The 22,385-nt window shown below is 31.8% G+C and overlaps 2 protein-coding genes across 2 annotated transcripts in view; both read left to right on the top strand.

Annotated features, from left to right (window-relative positions):
- The window catches only part of LOC115245163 (protein lava lamp-like), a 16,368-nt gene extending 4,590 nt beyond the window's left edge, over positions 1–11,778 (top strand). The window contains 6 exon segments of the mRNA XM_029823315.1: positions 394–522; positions 816–4,139; positions 4,142–9,224; positions 9,857–10,020; positions 10,130–10,184; positions 10,701–11,778. Of these exon segments, the coding sequence (XP_029679175.1) occupies positions 394–522; positions 816–4,139; positions 4,142–9,224; positions 9,857–10,020; positions 10,130–10,184; positions 10,701–10,725 (8,780 nt within the window). The 3' untranslated portion in view covers positions 10,726–11,778.
- A 3,901-nt stretch (positions 11,779–15,679) lies between these two features.
- On the top strand, positions 15,680–22,382 carry LOC115245160 (maltase A3-like; the record flags this gene model as incomplete). The annotated part of the gene is given in 12 exon segments (XM_029823310.1): positions 15,680–15,878; positions 16,040–16,227; positions 16,316–16,582; positions 16,841–17,083; positions 17,389–17,574; positions 18,245–18,500; positions 18,690–18,768; positions 20,086–20,099; positions 20,609–20,901; positions 21,077–21,346; positions 21,990–22,232; positions 22,317–22,382. Coding segments are annotated over 12 exon segments (2,262 nt in total), but the record flags the coding sequence as incomplete, so codon positions are not given.
- Positions 22,383–22,385: the final 3 nt, after the last annotated feature.

Here is a 22,385-nt window from a genome sequence, read left to right as displayed (position 1 = left end):
TGTATGTATATAAATTAAAAACTAATGTTTTTTTACACATTTATATATATATGTAAAGAAATATTAGGTTTTAATCTATCTACTTTTTTTCGTATAAAATATTATCAAGCTATTCAATATTTTTGCAATATCTAAGATTAATGTAGCTAGAGTGTGTAAGTGTAAATGATATAATTGCTTTAAGAGTAAGAGTTTGTTGTTGGTTTGTCTTTTTCTTTTGTTTTAATTTTTTGAAACAATTTGTATAATGAAATAATTAACAGATTGCATAAAGAAAAAGATTTTATCTTTATAAAATTTGCTGCGGGCACTTAATAACTGCTTGCTTTAAGCTTTGTATGAACAAAACTGAAATTGCACGTATGTTATCGGCAAATTATACGATCTGCACAGCCTCGGCAGGAGATTGGCAAGAACGTGTTGCTGACCTGGAAAGTAAGGTTTCATCTCAGACAAAAGAAATACAGATGCATATCGATGCAATTGCCACCTTAGAAAATCAAAAGTTAGATCTAATGCAAGGTAATTTATAATATTAAATATAATCTATGATGTGGAATAAAATATACAATTTGTGTGGACAGATCAAATAATTTTTTAAATATTGAGTTGTATTACATTTTAATAGAACTATAGATTATAAACTATTCTGCTTTTTTTTTTTTTTTGATGGCATGTCAATTACTCTCTTTCTTTTTCTGTAACAGCGTTAATGATTGTACTTCTAAAATTCTATACATATAATAATATTATTTATTAAGTATTAAAAATTAGCATATTTATGCTCCAGCAAAAAATTACATATCTTTTTTCAGAACTTCACACGGTGAAGCAGGAAACTTCGGCGTTAGAAGCTGAGAATGCAGAGTCCGAGAATCTTAGAGTGACTGCAGAGATGAAAGTTGTTGAGCTAGAGGAACAATTGGAAGCTGTACACAAAGAACATAGCGAAAATAAATTCGAGTCTTTATCCGAGTCTGAATATCATGAGCTTTTGAAAAAGCTTGATGCTCTGATACAGGAAAATTCAGAATTATATAGTAAATTAAACAAAATGGAGGAAAAAGGCGCTTCGGATACCGGCTCGACAGAATCCTTTGAAGCCATTCAAGTAAACAATAAAAACGATCTTTTGAAGAAGATTGAAGATTTGGAACAGAAGAATAATGAGTTGACACTCAAGTTAACGAAGTTGGAGGAGAAAGATGGCTCGCATGCTGGCTCGACGGAGTCCTTCGAAACTATAAACGATACAGATCGCAGTGAACTGTTGAAGAAAATTGAACAGTTGATCCAGGAAAATAATGATTTAACTATGAAGTTGAGTAGAATTGAAGAGAAGGGATCGTCCGATACGGGTTCTACAGAATCTTTTGAGCGTATTCCAGAGCATAACGATAGCATGACAAAGATTGAATTACTTACTCAGGAGAATAATGAGCTCGTTATTAAACTTACGAAACTGGAAGAACAGTTAAGTCAAATAGAGTGTAGCGTTCAATTAAATGTCCCTAAGATTGATAATAGTTTAGAGACACTTAAAGATGATAGCAGCTTGAGATTGCAAATTGAGACGCTTACACAGGAACATGACAATTTAATGATAGAGATTGTTAAGCTCAAGACGCAAGTAGAAGATCTGACGGAAGAAAATAACAGATTGCAGGATCGTATAGAAACATTGACAGCGGAGAATACTGAATTAGTTATAAATCGCACAAAATTAGAGGAACATCTTGAAGCGCAACTGTCTTCTCAAATGTCAGTTCAGATAATAGAATATACTGATCAAATTAAAATTTTAATGGACAGACAACAGGTTCTTGAAAAGGAGCTGACACAATTGCGAGAAGCTTCGGTAGAGCAGTCAGTTAACATAACATCATGCGAGACTGATGACGCAAAGTCTAAAATTGTGACATTGGAGAAAGAAAATGCGCAGATGATAATGACCATTGCAAAGCTCGAAGAACATGTCAACAATCAGAAAGAAGAATTGAGCAAAATTACTAGAGAGAAAGAAGAGTTGAATCTAAAGCTGGAACATATGGCCTATGATGATTTCTCTAGAGAAAGATTGGAGCTCATTGATAAATTGGAGAAATTGAATCAGGAGAAGGAGAGTGTAGTTCATGAGAGACAGGAGCTGCATGAGCAAATTAATACTCTCTTACAGAAATCATCTAATGAAATGTCAGAGATGCGAAAGACAGAAGAAGCTGCTGGTCAGGAGTCTCAAACTGTGATTGTAGCATCTCTGGAGAAAGAACTTGAGAATAGTAAAGTATTAATTACGGAATATAAAAATCAGGTAGAAGAGATGAATATGAAACTGCAGAGCATGGAGGCAGAATTGCAGAAAAAAGTCAAACAATTACTAGAGTATGAGACATCGAATGAAAAAGTGGAGAGTTTGCAATGCGAATTGAAGGACATGTTTGTTACCGCAGAGGAATGGAAATTCAAATATGATGATATGCAAGTAAAGATGCAAGCCTTGGAGCAAGGGAAAATTTCCATAGAGGAAGCCTTTAAGACATTAGAAAATAATCACAAAGAATTGTTAGAAGTAATAAGGGAGAAAGATGCAGCAACTTCTACTCTACAAGAACAATTTCAAGGCACTATAAACTCGCTCGAAACAAGATTACAAGATGAAATAGCAAATGTAACTGCAAAAGAACATGAAATCACGGCCTTGAAAGCAGAAATTGAAAAGAAAGACCAAGAATTGCAAACCAAATATGCGCAGTTGCAAAATGGAATGATTACTATAGACAGTTTGCAAGAAGAGTTGTACAATTATTCGCTTAAGCTTAAGGAAAATGAGGCTACTCTATCATCATCATTAGGAGAGATTGCGAGACTCAATGATGTAATAAGGAAGAAAGAAGAGGATATTCATATCCTGAAAAACAATATTAGCAAAATTACTGAAGCATTAGAATTGTCTAAGTCTTCAGAAGAATTTAATGAAATATTAGAAAGTTTGCAAAATAAAGAAACAAGCTATATCGAATTACAAGATAAGCACAAAGAAGTCTTAAGAGAAAACAATGAGTTATTGCAAAAGATTGAAGATACATCAAAGGATTATGAGAATATTAAAAACGAATTAATTAAGAAGGAACAGGAAATCAACAGTTTGCTCGTGGATAAAAAGGAATTGGACGCACAAATCGAAGAAATCAAGAACAACAAGATTGAAACTGAAAAACGACTTTGGGAATTACAAAAGATTTTGGAGAATCAAACTACATATGCTGAAAATATGCAATCGGAGTTGACAAATGAATATAAGCAGATGGAACGGCTTAAAATCAATCATACGGAGGAAATGGCGATGCTAAGTACAAGATTAGAAAATGTTATTGAAGAACTAGTCGAGAAAATACAGGAAAATGATGCTATGAAAGCTAAGTTAGAAGAAAAGCAAGAGTTACTTGATAAAAGTGTCACGGAAGAAATGAAAACTGTCTTGGAGAACAAAGTCGCGGATTTGGAACAAAAGCTTTCAGAATCGGAGAATAAGCTTCAGATGCAATCTGAAAAAATGAAAAAGATTGTGGCGACTTTCAATAAAAAGAAAATAGCATGCCAAGAACTTGAAGCACGCGTTGCCGAATTGGAGGAGAAATGGACAACGGAAAAGGACGAGAAAGAGGTTAAAAACAAACAGATACAGGAGGTGGAGATTGCCATGCGGGAAAAGGATAACAAGATCGCCGACTTGGAAGACAAATTGCTGCAGATGAAGAGCGATACTGCGGAGGCTCTCGCAAATTCTGAAAAATTCGCAAAAGAATCGACCAGTTTGAAGGAAAAGATGGCAGTGTTGATGGAACACAACACGGAGATGGGCGAGGAGATTGAAAAGCAACGTACAGAGATAGAACACATCTCTCTTGAAATGGCGGCAGAGAAAACAGCGAGAGAGAATATTACTACAGAATATGAACTCTATAAACAAACTACGAGCAAGGAAGCTGAACAAAAACAGGCAATTCTGGATGAGATAAAAGAAGAAGCGCGAGAATTGAGCGTGCGTATGCAAGTGATGGAGACCGAATACGTGAATCAGCTTGCCACGATAAAGAACTTGCAGGCGGAGAACGGTCTCTTGTCATCCAAACAAACGCAGATCGTGTGCTGATCGAGCAGTTACAAAAAGAGATTGCGGCGATGACGGTAGCTGTGCAGGCTCCGGAACAAGATGTAAGAGAGGATGACGCAGAGAGGATCGCGCAACATTGCGACCATTCCGAGCAGTGTCAAAATTTGGTACAAGCGTTGGAGGCACGTTTACAGGAACGTCAAGCGGAGATTGAAAATCTAAATAACGAGTTAGCTAATTCATATGGCAATATCGTGTTACTCCATGATGAGTCTCAGAGGTATAACGATATGATGATGCAAACTGCTCAGGAGCGTTTTAATCAGTCACTTATGGACCAAACGAATATGTTACAACAAGAAATCGAATCCTTAAGAACGGAAAAATCCATGAGCGAACGGATAGTGTCGGAATTGGAATCTAAATTGGAAGAATATAAACGTAAGAACGAGAAATGCAAAATTGAAACTCTGGAAACAGCTGAGACTTCTGTCACCGAGAGCCAGCAACAACAGAAGCATGACGATACTTTGTCATTGTTCGATCCTGCGAAGATTCTTGATACGACTATTGCTTTGGATGTTGATAAGAAAGAAATAGAACGATTGCAAAGTTTATTAAACGAGAAAGAGAATCAATGTTCTGAGTACGTGAAAGAAATCGATCTTTTACTTAAAAATATAGAGGAAGGAAAGCTGCATAATCAAGACTTACAGAATCAATTTGAGAATTCGCAAAGCGAGTTGAAGAAGATAGAACATCTTCTTTCTGAAAAGAACGCAAAGCTGGAATCATTAAATGCGGAATTGGACAAAGTAACTTTTCAATTGAATGAATCCAAAGTGTTGCAGGAACAGTATCATATCACTGAAGCGGAATTGGAAAGATTACGGCAACTTATGGTCGAGAAGAACTTGCAGGTAGATTCATTGATTACAGAACTGAATGCCGTAAATCAACAAATGACTATGCAATCACAGCAATATACGGATTTAGAAACTAGTCTGCGAACAGAGGTCTCACTTAAAGACATCGAAATTGCTGCATTAAAAACAGAATTGGCTTCCACAAAAGAGACTGTGCAAACATTAATAATGGAACAAGATCAGCTAAACAACACCTTGGAATCGTACAAATTTCAGATTGATAATTTGGTAGCAGTAGCGAAAAATGCCAACGATAATGATTCAACACAAGAGACAAGTCAGCGTAACTTACAGATTGAACTGGAGAATGCTTTACGAGAGAGAGATCAGGCGCAAATACTCATCGCGAATCTCACACGAGCCTTAGATGATTCACAACAGAGTCTTCAGAAATTGAGAATACATAAAGACAGTTTAAAGGAGTTTACTCCTATGGAGAAAACAAACGTTCAACAAGAACCAGCACAAATTCTTACAGCTATCGAAGAACCGATTAGTCAACAAGAATCCGTACAATCTGCACAATTTAATGTCGATGAGGAATCTTGGGGTTGGAATACGGAGGACGCTCAATTGGTTAATGATCTAACAATAAGTGCGACGCCAGTACAGACGAGCGTCGAAACGCAATTATGCCTGCAAATAGAAGACTTGCAAGATAGAATAAAAAATCTGGAAGAGCAGAATGCTAAGATTGCCGAAAACAGTAAAGTAGCACAGATAAAGAGTGGTAAGTTGGTGAAAAAGTTGAAGGAGTATAAAGTGCAAATAGAGAGCTTGCAACAACAATTGAAGATGCAGAAGCAGGCTGGTAGCTTTTTCGATCTGGATACGGCAATCGAAGAGGAGCTGAAAATGCAGATCGCCAGTTTAGAGAAAACTCTTAACGAAATTAAAGAGGAAAAGAAAAATATTATTGCTGAGAAAGAGGCTTTACTGAAACGATTTGATGTGGTAGTGTCGGCTAACGAAAGGTACATGGAGATGAAGGAGAGACAGGATATGGAAGTCGAGGTACTGCGTATTTAGAATAAGGAACTGAGTAATAAAGTGCAACCCTTAGAGTGGCGATTGCAGGAAAATGCAATTGACGTACAAGATATCACCTCTTTCTCACGACAAGAAGATCAGATTGATCCGTCAGATCATGAAGCCGACTCTACTGCGCATAATCAGTCCCAGAAAAGATCAGTGGAATCTATTGACAATTTTGAAATCATGTCGAAAAAGTACAAGGAGGAAATAGGTGATTTGAAGGACGAATTGGAAGCGCTCGCGGCAGAAAACGAACAGTTGCAGCACTTTTTAGAAGAACAAAAAGCGATGATGGCGAATTTGGAACCGAAGAGTATTGATAAATCTGGAGAACTCATAGAGAAGTTAGATACATTGAATAACCAAAATGCATTACTCCAAAGCGCTTTAAACAAGAGCAAGGAAGAATACGACATGCTCAGGAAGCAGTACGAGCAAAGTCTAATAGACGCGAATGATCAAGTGGCAGCAATGCGACAAAACAGCGATCTTCTTAAAACTGAATTTATGGAGAAAATAGATAGATTAGAGGCGGAAATAAATAATTTACAGAAAGCTTTAGAAGAGAAGGAAGCCAAGATCAACGCTTTAATGAATTCAGAGGAAAAACTTTCGACCGTCAATACATCTTTAACGGAAGTTACGGAATTGCTTAACGTCAGAGTTCAAGAAGTTGCTGATCTGAAGCAAGAGCTTCAAGTTCAATATGTAGAAAGACAACAAGCTGAAGCGATGTTACAATCGGATATACAAAATTTAACAAGAGAACTAGACGAAAGGAAACAAGAATTGGCAGCCTTGAAGGAAGCATTTGCCAACAAAGAACACGAATTAATACAGCAAAGGAGTGTAGAAACAGTGAGTGCTATTATTAGTGAAGCTACTCAAGAATTAGTCCAGAAGCATGCGATAGAGATCGAAGAAAAAGATAAGGAATTGCGCAATCTAATGGAAAAGTTGATTGCAATGCAAACGACAGTCGATGAATACACTTTAAAGTTGCAAGATAACATGGCTAAGTTGGAGATGCAACAACAACAAATCGTATATTTAAAGGAGGATCTAACAGAGCGAAATTCAATAATTGGAGCTACTCAAGCTGAAGCAAATTTGTTGAATGAAAAATTGCAAGAAAAACAACAAGAGTTGATACAATATGAGGAAGAAAAAACCAAATTTGTAACAAAAATAGAAGGATATTTAGCGGACATCCAACATCTGCAGAGTCAATTGAACGCCACAGAAGTAACCACAGTTAATCTACAAGAGTACAATTCGCATATTCATAGCTTACAGCAAGAAATTCAAGTTCTAAAATCAGAGAAAGAATCGATCTTGCTGCAGTATGATCAGGAGACGAAGGCGTATCAGACTCATCTGGAAAACAATAAACAGCAGATTGATATTTTAAAGCAAGATCTGCGAGAAAAGACCGAGCAATTGCATTATGTGAGCACACAGTTATGCGCCAAGGAGAATGATTTGGAAGGCATCAAAGCAATGATGAATGACAAAGATTCTTTGCTGGAGATCGTGAATCAAGAATTGAATGACAAACGAGCCGAATTGGAAAAATTGCAGTCGCAGAATTCTCAAATGATCGACGCTCTCCCTGCTTTTAGAATGGGCAACGACGACGATGCGGAATTGCAAAGCACTGTAGACGAGTTAAAAGCGCAGATGGAAGCTAAACAGCAAGAACTGGAACATTTAAAGTACGTTTTGAGCGAGAATACGTATCCTACAATCATCCAGCAAATGCAAGATAGAATTAATTGTCTGTATAACGAAAAAGCTACATTGGAAGCTTCCTTGCGAGTAGCTAGGCAAACTTTGACGGAGAAACAGGAGCAAGTAAATGTTTTAACGCAGCGCATTAACGACCAGAACCAGGATCATATTTCCAAGGAGGAAGCCAATTCGCTTTCCAGAGACCGAAGATCCGCGTACGATCAAGAAGAAATCGTTAGATTGCAGAACGAGCTGCATGCGAAGGAACAAGAAATTAACGAACTGAGGTATGTTATAGCCGAGAAAGACTCGCAATTGTGTCTGCAAGCTAGTATGGAGCCGCAATCGGATGAATTCGAATTACGCGAAACTATGCAGAGATTGACGGGAGAGTTGTACGGCAAGGAGCAAGAAGTGCAAACGTTAAAGTCAACTATCGTAGAGCTAGAAGAGAAAATCTTGCATCTTAAAGACTTTGAAAGGCTTTCTGAGGAGAGCAGAAATGCCATCGAGAGGCTAACTTCAGAAAAAGAGCAGATTCGTATCGAGGCTGAAGAATTCCTGAGTAACGAGTTGCGAAAGAAAGAATCCGAGATTGATGAAATCAAGCAGAAACTATCAGAAGAAAATCAAAAGTTACTGGCAGAACTTCAATTGAAGGACAGTAATATCGAGAATCTTAAGATGCATTTGGAAGAATTGCAGGTAATTGTGAATGATCAGAGCAATAAGCTCGAACAGAATGAGAAAACATTGATGCATGCAATCGACGACCTGGCGGAAAAGGAGAGAAGACTGGCCGAGCTGAGCATCACCAAAGATGCCGAGCTTCATAATTTGAAAATGCAGATTCGCGAAAAGGAGGCGCGTCTAGAAGAACTCTTGGCGTTATCTGCTGAAGAGGAGAAACAATTAGACGAGCTAAAGTATACATTGGCGGCCAGGGAGACAGATGTGAATAGGCTGAAGGAATTGTTAGAGCAGAAGGTATCAGAGTACGAACTGATACAGCATGCTTTAAAAAAAGACGTGTCTATCATCGAGGCTGCGGCATCGAAGAGTTCGGAAACTGTTGGAATGGTTGACAACAAAGAGACTACTTCTAACGAGTTGGATCTCGCATTATACATGCTTCATCAAAGAGACGTCAGATGTGAAGAGTTGACTCACGAACTAATGCAATTGCTTGAAGAGCGTGATACGTTACAACTGCGATTGTCCAATGCAATTCGAGTAAACGAAGAATTGAGGAGGGTAGGTAGCGCCGAAGCGAGCCCAACAAAAGACTTATCATCGGCCTCACAAGTGATTGAACCTGTCGTGGAACAACCTTCACCTTCGAAGTCCGAGGGACCAGTTGAGATCGCGAAAGAAGCCATCGATATTCCGATCGAGGACAAGGAAGCTCTTGCATTGAAGTAAGTAAAATTTTGTAATTACGAAATTAGAAATCAGTCAACTTATATATTCACGTAGTATTGTAATCAATTTGCAAGAAAAAGACCCGAGTATTTATGTCCCCGTTTAGTGCTAAGCATAGTTTCTGGTAATTCGGTTCACCTACTACAAAAAAAAAAAAAAAATGTAATGCCATTGTTGGATCGATGATTTTATAGTTATATTTAATGATAAATATCGACGCGAGTATAGATTTTGTAATATATATGGTATATTTTTAAAAGAAAAAAATTGAAATTTTTGCGCGAGTAGATAATTTTTGTTGTTGTCAAAAGAGTCGAAGGTTTTCGTCGGACTAATTAAATTTTTCTTCGTCCTAGTCGCTGCTACGTTACTCCATTGGCGCGAACAATGATGACGACCTCGTTTTAGAGCATACGTGTTTTAATTAAAATCATTGCGATATCGTAAAGCCAGAAGTTTCATTATTTTGTCCAGTAAAAATCGAAATGCTTCTTCGTAGATTGCCTATCCTGCAAAGCTCAAGTAATGTTGAAGAATATTTTCGTTCTTCAACAGAATGTACAAATGCCTCGCTTACCGCGTATTGTAACTCGCTCGTAGCTTGATATAAGCTAGATTCTTCCTTTAGATTGTCGCAGTTGCATTCAGTCAGTCATACGAAGGACGTGCGATTAAAGGACGAACGGGAGTTAAGGCATACACAACAAATGTCTTTGTTAGCGCACAGAGACGTTTTAAGTACATTGCCGCCTGAAGCAGCTGCGAGGCTGGTCAACGCTAATTACACACTCTGTAGGTATCCCTTGATGAATAGACAATAGTTAATGAATATTTCGAATATATAATATAAAGCTGCATATCAGTGCGGATGACAAATCGATAAATCGATATTTGTTCACAGCTCGAGATGTTCAGAGCCAGTCGAGTGTGCTTTTGAATTGGTTGTGGGGCAAGAGGTAAAGCATATGAATATATTTTCTCTCTATTATACAGTTTATTAATTTTATATAAATTCATGATGCCGATCTATTGATTTTATTATACTTCAATTTTATATACATGTAGCATTATAATTTCACAGAATTTTAATATTTTTATACAAGTTCTCACTATTATATACATATATTAATAGTCAATTTTTTAAATTGACAGTTTGACAAGTTTTACGACTTTAGTTCCAGATTTACGATTTTAAATCTTTAGTTTATATTACAGGTGTTTCACAGTATGCATTATTGATAAAACAGTCTTATAATTTTATAATTACAAATTTTTAATTGTATAGAAATAATTGTTTTTATAGAGAAAGAGAGAGAGAACGTTGGTGTCTCTTCGTTTTTAATTTCATCAATCATATATTCATCACATTTTGTTAATTTTCTGTTTCCTATATTTTAAATCTATAGATTTTATGCAACTAAACGTAAATAAAATAAATAATATCTATATGATCATATGGTATGCGATTTTAGCACGCCGAAGGTGGTGCACATGTGATGAACGAATAGCGGGAGTCAAACGGCCATCGTTTTTGCCTTCTGAAGACATTCCTGCCAAGTGCCAACTGCCAAGACTTATTTCTGCAGTTAACTAATGTGTAATGGAGCGATCTGTCGTGTGTATTTTCCAGACAGAAATCGTTTAATTATATGCTAACGATTATAAGGAACTATTTTGCAAAAGTATTGCCTGATTATCAGGAAATAAATATTTTTCAAATTACAGAATGTACAGAATGTAGAGGTAGATAGATAATGTTCTTTCTTGGAAAAGTCGCTCCTCTTCGAGAAAGAAAAGAAAAGAATATAAGGAGCAGACTTACATGTATTATAATGTTGTACAGCCGAATTGCATGAGAGATATATGATTGAATCGAAAATACTTTAGATAATATAATATTTCTGCTTTTTTTTTATTCGATGACTAAATTATTTATAGCAATGTATATGCGTCAAAATTATATTGTAATTCTTTTCTTTTGCGTTTTGCGTGTGTATTTCTATCAAAAAGTTGCCGTTTTATTTCGTCAGTTTTTTTTTTGTTAATATTTAATAATTATGTATTTTCTTTGTGTGAATTATCTACGATTGTGTCTTCCAGCTTATTGATGCAATTATAATACTATTATTAGTCATATATCGAAGAGAAAGGGAAGCTACACAAGACGAATCATAGATAATGCAGACGTAATTCGTGATAATTGTAAATTATTCAATCATTCTATTTCCATAAAATTTTGTACAGAAAAAGAAAAGTGTCAATGAATAAATAAAATATGAGAAAGAAATTATTTAAAGAAATTACGAATTATAAAATATAATAATGTTTGATTGTGCGTGTTGTGTATCCTTAAAATTGCATAAAATATTTTGTAATGAAATTACGCATTTATGGCATGCAAGTATGTATTTTTGGGTGGAGAGAGAGAGAGAGAGAGAGAGAGAGAGAACAGGTCGAGGTTATCTCTGTACACAGTGGCATAAATATTTATATTACCGAAATTGCATATTATGCGATATAAAATAACAAAAAAAAAAATAAAAGATATGACAATATTTTTATCTCAGAATTAAAGTAATCATTGCTGCTTCGTAATTTAAAAGTTTGAAAAATTACAGAGGAAAAAAAAATATAAATGTTTTTAGATATAAAGAAAATATATTATTTTATTTATGTTGTGTGTTGTGTGCACATACATACGAACTCTCAAAACATTGATCGCTTTATTTCTAAGATGACTTTAAATAAAATAAAATTCCTCCATCTTATCTCTTTATAGAATTGATTATATGAAATTTGATATTTATAATATTAAATCATAAGTATATGAAATATTAATATAATTAATATAAAAAATTAATATATAAAAAATGAGCATAAAAGATTAATCGAAAATTAATATGTTCGCTATTCTGAATGAATAATTCGATCTTAATGCAAATAGAATATGCGCTGTTTGCAGTTTACTAATATAGATACACGGTGTTATTTATGTGTATTACTTCCTTTTTTCTCTTTTTCTAGAAGAATTGTCAAAGGACTATAGTGTCTCTTATCATAGGAACTATAGTATCTCCATAATTTTGATTACAGTTTTGATTACACTATTGTACTTAAACAAATTTGCATAAAATATTATTTTTTTAGCACATTGCAGTTTCTCCATACATTATTTATATGACTAGCTTCGACAATGGGATTGAAGGTAAGTTGAAAATCAACAGCTTTTTGAAAATTCAGAAGATGCAAATAAATGGATTTTACTTTAAGATTCAATCTATCTTAACAACTCGACAAAAATAAAGTTTTTATATTTTCTTCAAAAATTATATTTTTAGAGAATATATTTTCATATATATTTTAAAGCTAATTTTTTTATGTTGATATTGCAAATATTTTTTTGTTGTACAAAAAATTTTTTACTTAATTTTATAACTGTCATCCTTACTATTATATTTTTTGAATCAGCTAATTTCGAGCTTTACTTGAATATCTTACCGTCTGATAGTATTTTAACTTTGATATCAAAAATTGTTTCTTTTATTATATTCGTTTTTAGATATAAAGAAAATATATTATTTTATTTATGTTGTGTGTTGTGTGCACATACATACGAGCTCTCAAAACATTGATCGCTTTAATTCTAAGATGACTTTAAATAAAATAAAATTCCTCCATCTTATCTCTTTATAGAATTGATTATATGAAATTTGATATTTATTATATTAAATCATAAGTATATGAAATATTAATATAATTAATATAAAAAATTAATATATAAAAAATGAGCATAAAAGATTAATCGAAAATTAATATGTTCGCTATTCTGAATGAATAATTCGATCTTAATGCAAATAGAATATGCGCTGTTTGCAGTTTACTAATATAGATACACGGTGTTATTTATGTGTATTACTTCCTTTTTTCTCTTTTTCTAGAAGAATTGTCAAAGGACTATAGTGTCTCTTATCATAGGAACTATAGTATCTCCATAATTTTGATTACAGTTTTGATTACACTATTGTACTTAAACAAATTTGCATAAAATATTATTTTTTTAGCACATTGCAGTTTCTCCATACATTATTTATATGACTAGCTTCGACAATGGGATTGAAGGTAAGTTGAAAGTCAACAGCTTTTTGAAAATTCAGAAGATGCAAATAAATGGATTTTACTTTAAGATTCAATCTATCTTAACAACTCGACAAAAATAAAGTTTTTATATTTTCTTCAAAAATTATATTTTTAGAGAATATATTTTCATATATATTTTAAAGCTAATTTTTTTATGTTGATATTGCAAATATTTTTTTGTTGTACAAAAAATTTTTTACTTAATTTTATAACTGTCATCCTTACTATTATATTTTTTGAATCAGCTAATTTCGAGCTTTACTTGAATATCTTACCGTCTGATAGTATTTTAACTTTGATATCAAAAATTGTTTCTTTTATTACATTTGTTTTTATTATTATCTTGTTTTATTGTTACCTCCACTTCGATGATCCGTTCAGAAGATTTATAGAAGAAGAAATGCTATAGGATAGTTTTTGGGAGATAGACATATACGCCCATTACTTTGTTTAATAGCAGTAGCCGGAGTAAATTGTGTAACATTAAATAAAAATGAATTATCTAAGTAAATATATTTCCTTTCTTTATTTACTTTATATATCTTTAATCATAGTATATAACATAATCGTTATTTTTCTGTAGCTCATAGTAACAATAAACTAAGTATTTAATTGTATAATGATTCATACCGATAATCGCTGCAATGCGAGAAATGTTCTGCTCGATGCTTTAAAGAATAAAATGCTTAAATGAATGAATAAATTTCATATTAAAAACATCTTCAAAAATTTTTAATGAATTTCTACATATCTATAGTCTTATCATTTCTCTAAATAACTACTTCTTGAGATATATGTAGCAAACTCATACATCGCACGTAATTAGATACAATTCATACTCGCTGATTATTATATGTTTATATACATGTCGTAAGATATACATTTTCGTTTGAAATGTATTGCGACGTGATAATTGTCATAAGCGACGGGTTTTTCTTCACTTGCTTCTTAACGATGCTTTTTAATTTAACACTGATAACGGCTTTATTATATTGCATTCAACTTTGCGCTCACTGAATTATAAATGTTTATAAATACGTTATTACGAATATTGTGATAATTCTTGTTTAAATATCTATTTAATGAAAAATCCCCACCAGAAATCAAAGATAAAATAACTAATTGGACTTAATTAAAGATCCTCTTTTTTACTAAAAATCCTTCTTGTTTTTCGTACTGGATGTAATGATTGGATATATACCAATGATTATTATACCAACTGCAGAAATTTTTTCTCTGGTAATCATATTTTATTTCGAATAATAATATATAACATTTATAATGAATAGTAAATTACAATAACTGTTAATAAAGGTATATTTTGTATTAAGTTTTTTATTCTCTAAAAAACATAATTTTAATATATATATAATAATTGTAAAGATTGTTAAAAAACAAAATGTGAAATATTCTATTAAAATAAAAGCAGCAGTTTTATCTGTATCTGATATAAGGGTCGTTACGAACGGTTAAGCTTACAATTAGACATGAATTTTCATTAACGGAAAATAAAATATTTTGAATAGAATAGAAAATATGAACAATATAATCCAAACATCTGGTAAATTTCGGATAAACGTTGGCGATGATAAAATCATTAAAGGGAGAAAATTCTTAATTGCCGTAAATATTCGAATATATTATTTAGTTTGTACGCTGATTCTAGTTGATTTTTCTTTTCTTATGTAATTTAAATAACAGAATTATCTTTATTTTTTCTCTTTGGTTAAGTGCGACATGATAAGTTAATTTATTACATCTTATTAATGAATAAGATGTAATAAATGCCTTGAATATTAAGTAAAAGAGCAAATAACCATTTTGAATAACGTATTGAATAATATAATAACATGTTTAAAAAAATTATTAATTGTCTTTATCCAAATGTTGTTTGTTAAGTAAAAAATGATGTAATCTACTCGTCTCAGAAAAATATACATACGAAGCTATAATGAGTCTTTATAAAAAATGTTTACATGAAATTGATTATATAATTCCTCGAGATAAGATCCTTAGAACAGCTATGTCTAATCGAGATTAATTCTTATATTTATTACGGACGTTGGACATACACCGTCATTATGGTGCGATTCATTGTCATTTTTATTGCGGACGTGGTACGTACATCATCATCAATAACGTGATTTCGAAGAGGATCAGTATGATAGTTATCTCATTGTCAATGAAAAAGTTTTAAACAGTTATCATATAAATGTATTTACTAATTTATATCATCGATTTATTTTATTTTAAATATTGTTAAGATAGTTTATCGTGCATTTTTATTATTTAACAGCCTTTATATCAGTGATCTCGATACTGACCTATCGATACTCGATCAAGACCTATCGTCAAAATGTCGCGAGCAACATGCTTGTTCGCTATTTTACTTCTTGCGAGTACCGCAATTGCTGAGATACGTAATAAAGGATGGTGGAAAAATGCAGTATTCTATCAGATTTATCCCCGAAGTTTCATGGATTCGAATAACGATGGCGTAGGCGATTTAAAAGGTGAGTAGAATAAAAACTCATGTATTATATAACGTTAATTTTATAACCAAATAAATGAAATAATATAAAGTCAGTAAGGATAATTTATATATTGATGTATAAATATATATAATTAAACAAAGAATATTTATTTTATTCTCTTATTTATATTCTGAATATAGGAATAACATCGAAACTGCAGCATTTTCTAAACTCCGGAATTACTGGCATTTGGCTATCGCCGATTTACGCAAGTCCGATGGTAGATTTCGGATATGACATTTCCGATTTTAAAGATGTCGATCCGACATTTGGTACGATGCGAGATTTAGAGGAATTAATTGCTCAAGCGAAGAAACTTGGCATAAAGGTGAAGTTGATTTGCTTTGTTTTTTTCTTTCGTCTTCTTTCTTTCGATAAATTGAAAAAGGGAACAATTTTTTAAATCATTCTAACAGGTGATTTTGGATTTGGTTCCAAATCACACTTCTGATAAGCACGAATGGTTTAGAAAAAGTCTTATCGACGAAGGCAAATACAAGGATTATTATGTATGGAGAACCGGTAAGAATAATAATCAATCACCGCCCAATAATTGGATCAGCGTATTTAGCGGCCCAGCTTGGAGTTTTAGTCCGAGTCGTAATCAATGGTACTTTCATCAATTTGAATATAGGCAACCCGATCTGAATTATAGTAATCCCGAAGTGCGAGCTGAAATGGAAGTAAGTGATTTATATATATATCATATTAAAAGAATCTACAGGCAATAATAATTATACTTAGAATAATAACAAATAATTTAACGATTTTAAATTTTATTTATATAAGTAATTTTATATATATATATAATAAGTACTCTTTAACATTTTCTTTATCAATTCATCTAAGCAAATTGAAATATGTTATATCGTGCTCGAAATAGTGCTATAAATTTCGCTTAACTATTTAACTTTTACAATTATACGTTAACGATTCCTAAGGATGTGATCAGATTCTGGCTACGAAAAGGTATTGATGGATTTCGTGTGGATGCTGTTCCGCATTTGTTCGAAGATGCGAATCTTTCAAATGAACCCAGAAGTTATGCACCAGGAGCTACTGAGCGCGATTATACGTACTTAGAGCATATTTACACTAAAGACGATCCACGCACATATGTCTTGGTGGCAAGTTGGCGGGAAGTCTTGGACGATTATGCGAATTATCATAACGAGGATGAAAAAGTGGGTGCATTTCTTTAATCTGTATTTGTTTTCCGTATTATTACACAATAAAAATTAGATAATTTGCGATATGAAGAACGATTATATTAAAAGTCAACAAAAATCAGCTTTCTTGAGATTGATGATAATATAAAAGAAAATGTAATTAACGACACTACCACAAGCTTTTATATCTTATTATATTCATTTTATATATAGTTCCATTTTATTAATTTTCTTGGAATTGAAAACATTGGAACATTGGAATATTAATTAATAGATGTTTATATAGACATATAGAAATGAATAGGTACTTTGATTTTCAGGTGATGATGACTGAAGCTTATACTAGTTTGGAGAATACTACGAAATATTATAAATTTGGTTCACACGTGCCTTTCAACTTCAAGTTTATTACGGATGTAAATAATCTTTCCAAAGCGATAGACTTTAAACGCATTATCGATGACTGGATATCTCAAATGCCCAATGGTGGGATCCCAAATTGGGTAGTAAGTAAAATTTACATATACATTTATTTTTAAGGCAATAAATGGGTGATTGCAATTCGATATTTTAATGAAATAATTAAAAATGTGACAGTTACTGTTTTGTGATAATACATAAAAACATATGCAAAGTATTTTATATATTTCTATGCTATAATTTTTGAAATTATTTTTTTTAGAAATTTTAATGTAAAAGCCAATTATATAATGATAATATGATAAAAACAAAAATACAAATAAAGGCTCTCTAGATTAAAATCAAAATTAAAACTCGAAGAAAATGGCAATCAGAACCAAGCGCGGTAATTGGAGCGCAAAAAGTTTTATTATGTGACATTCTCTACAATTATAGATAGGACATTTCGGCCTCTTTTTTAGGCCATCTTCAGCACAAATTAAATTGAATTAACTTATAATATAGGTTAACGGTCGCATGGTCTTAGTCGGTTAGTAACATGATCAGAAAAGTAAAAACATTGTCGCAGATATTAAAAGAACAAAAAATAAATAATAAATGGTCGCAGAAAGAATAAAAAATAAATAAGAATAAATAAATAAATTTAAATAAAGACCGGTAATCTTTCACATCATTGTGGTATTGTAGAAGGTCAGATGTCTGAGTATTGGAGTCATTAGTATCGGATTATATAATGATAATATGATAATTTTGTAGATGGGAAATCATGATCGCAGTAGAACTGCGTCTCGTTATCCTGGAAGAGGAGATCAAATGATAATGTTAGAGATGATTCTACCCGGCATCGCAATTACTTACAATGGCGAAGAAATCGGCATGCTTGATAAGCGGGATATATCTTGGGAGGACACGCAGGATCCTCAAGCTTGCAATGCTGGAAGAGACAAATATCAAAATCAATCGCGCGATCCCAATCGCACGCCATTTCAATGGGATGCTACAAAGAATGCTGGTAAATTATTTACATAAATAATTTTTTAGAAAATTAGTTGTGAGTATTATTAGAGACAAAAATGATCGAAAGTACATATTAGTCAGATATTTTTATTTTCTTAAATTAGAAAATAAAATATTGAGATTCATAATTCAAAAACAAAAAAGAACTAGTTATCTAAATTTATACTTTTGATTTGTTTTGAAGGTTTTAGTAAAGCTAATCACACGTGGCTTCCTGTACATGAGAACTATATCGAATTAAATTTAGCAAAGCAAAAAATTGCCTATATATAAAATAATATTTTAATAATATTTTTATATTATTATATATTTCATTATATATTATATATATATAATTTTTTGATAATAGTTTATTATTATGATGATTTTATAAAATATTGTGCGCTCTCTTTTAATAATTGTAGAACAGAAATACATAAAAAATATTACAGACTTATAATTTATACAGATTACAATTTTTTGTTTTATATTATTTTTAATGACAATATAAAATATGAATAGTTTTATTTAAAAGAGTTTACATATTTATTTATTATTGTTTATTACAACGTTAAATATATTTTTAAAGAGATAAGAGAAAGTAATATAAATTAAAATATACATATACATAAATATTGTTTCCATTAATAATATATATAGATAAATGCTATAAATAGAAAGTATTTAAAATATTAATTTTTGATATATATTTCAGAACGACGGTGAACACAAAAGAAATAAACTTGCCTGCTAAAGCTGCTCTCGTTCTTGCTTCAAAAAAAAGCTAAGATATATATAGACTATAATATTCAAAATATTTTATGAAATCTTTATATTTTACTAAAATAGCATTAAGTATATGTTTAAAGTTTATATATAATATTTTTAAACAAGCAAAAATGTGTATGTGATGAAATTTTTATGTATTAATTATGTATAAATTTTACGCGTATATCAACAATTAAAGTGCATTCTTCATATTTTATATACCGAATATCTTCAAGAGCTCTTGGTTTATTATACAATTTAACAACAAATTTTTTTTTTTTTTTTTGAGAGGAGAATAATTCTTCATTTTTTTATGTTGAATACAATTTCACCTTTGAAAATACTCTATCACGTCGTAATTTCGAGATGATTGTGAGAGTCTGATCGTGAAATTAAAATTGCTGAAAAAAATTATTTTAATATACTTTACTATACTATAAACTATATTCTAAATATGAATTTAATTTTGATATACTATGCTGAAGATGGTCCAAAAAAAAATTGTCTAAAACATTCATATTTAATATATACTTGTTAAAAACAAAAATTGACAAAATTAATGTATAACTTGTTATTGAAATTAAAAAATAAAAAAGTTTGCGCACTAATTACTGCGCCTCAACTCTTATTTGTTATTTTCTCACCTAGTATCTATTATAAAGCTATGATGTATATTACATTTTTATGATTGTCTGGTATTATCATATGCACTAGTAATTTGTTTAGTTTGTTAATTGCGGAAAAGTACGCAATATATTTTTCCTGAATATCATGTCATGTCATTTATCGCGGATTGATTGATGACAATGAAATAGTCGCATATGTAGTTGCAGTAATCATTGTCATTGTTTTTTATCTTGAAATTTATTAATTTTTTTTCGAGTGCAAAGATATCGTAACATTCATTAAACACGATTGATAAGGAAGCAACTGATTTTCTTAGCCATTGACGTATATATAAACAATTTTCAGATTCGACAAGCACAAACGGCATCATGTCGCTGACAATACGCTTGTGTGCGCTTTTGCTGCTGGTGAGCGGTTTATCAGCCGAGATTCTCAATAAGTCGTGGTGGAACAATACTGTCTTCTATCAAATTTATCCGAGAAGTTTGTATGATACCAATGCCGATGGCGTAGGCGATCTGAAAGGTAAGCGTATGTCAGTCTCTATTTATTAATATGTGTCGTGCATAAGATAATAAAAAATAAAAAATTACTATATTCATATATTTCCCAGATAATAAAAGTAGTCAATTTGACGTAAAATTACGTCAAAATGACGTTAAAATGACTATTTTTGCTACTTGGGATGTTACAATTTTGTTGGATTAATTATTGCATAATTATACCCAGTTAATTTCTATACGTTTATTATCGAAAAACATTAATGCCAAAGTAATGTAAGCCAAGTATACGAACAATGGCAAAATTTGAAGCTTTGTTCTCTGATGTTATCAGGAATAACTTTAAAGTTGCCCTACATTGCGAAAACTGGCATCAACGCAATCTGGCTGTCACCCATATATCCAAGTCCTATGGTCGATTTCGGATATGATATATCCAATTTTACGGGTATCGATCCAGTTTTTGGCACAATGGAAGATTTCAAGGATCTCTTGGTGAAAGCTAAGAAACTCGGTTTAAAAGTGCGGCGGTTTGCCTATATATATATACATCATGATTTTTATATATAATCTAATTTGATTGTTCATATTATTATCGTAATTAAATGTAGAGAATTATTGACTTTGTTTATTCTACGAAATATTTTGAATACTCGTCGTCTTTTTTTGGAGTTACTTCATGATATCATTCTTATAGGTGGTTCTCGATCTCGTACCTAATCATTCATCTGACAAGCACCCATGGTTCCAAAAGGGTCTTCAAGGCAATGAGAAATATAAGAATTATTATATGTGGGCAGATGGTAAAGATAAAGACGATAAAACGCCGCCTAATAATTGGATCAGTGTGTTTAGTGGCTCAGCGTGGGAGTATGTGGATTCGCAAAAACAATGGTATTTTCATCAATTCGATTATAGACAGCCTGATTTGAACTTCTCAAATCCTGATGTGAGAGACGAGATGAAAGTAAGTTACAGAGAAAAGCTCAGATTTTTTTAAATGTTGCTATATGCTGAAGATTTTCATTAAAATATCTCATTCTGGTGTTCCAGTCACATTAATTTTATTTGTAAGAAGAATAAAAAAGAGAGGCTATTGCGCGTTTATTATTTTAATAAAATGTGTTAATAAATTTTATCAATATTATTAGTACAATTGCAAATATATATATAATGATTCTTCTCATTTCTATTAATTCAAAACGTTTAATATATTTTTTAACACACTTATTATTTGAGATATAATAATCTTTTCCAGATATGCGATAAATATGTGATGAAATAAATTATAACATAATTTATTAGCATTAATAGTTTGCATAAAAATTTATTTAATTTTTTTGTTACTGCATTTTTCCCTAGATTAAAAATTTATCATTTAATCTATAGATTATAAATCTCTTTAGATACCTTTTTATTTTGCATATAAAAGTTTGAGTGAAAATGTATAACTGCAAATTGAATTCAAAATTTATAAATTTATGTTAAAGAACATAAAGTTCTATAATCAGAAAGATATATAAAGGAAAGTGTATAAAAAATATTTTACACATTACAGCATTCTAAACTTTATTCTTATAACTTCTAATGATTTTTTTGATCGGTTACAGAATGTATTGAAATTCTGGTTGGATTTGGGTATAGACGGATTCCGCATCGATTCCGCCTCGTTTATGTATGAAGATCCAGAATTGAGAGATGAGCCCAGAAGTTATGCGGCCGATGCCACACCGCGAGATTATACGTATTTGGATCACATTTACACCTTTGATCAAAAATCTACTTATGAGCTATTCGGAGATTGGCGAAAATACGTAGATGAATATACTGACAAGCACAATCAAGATCAGAAGGTCAATAAAGCAATATTATTTTTTTCAAATTTATGTTTTGTGCTTATTGATTTATAAAATATGCTCTTTCTCTGATCTTTCTAGATGATGATGATGGAGGCGTATACCAGTTTCCCGCATACCATGGAATATTATAACTATAATGTGACGCCT

The sequence above is a fragment of the Formica exsecta genome, unplaced genomic scaffold, assembly GCF_003651465.1.
Source record: "Formica exsecta isolate Colony F162 unplaced genomic scaffold, ASM365146v1 scaffold920, whole genome shotgun sequence".
NCBI lineage: Eukaryota > Metazoa > Arthropoda > Insecta > Hymenoptera > Formicidae > Formica > Formica exsecta.
This window is presented reverse-complemented; position numbering and strand designations above follow the sequence as displayed.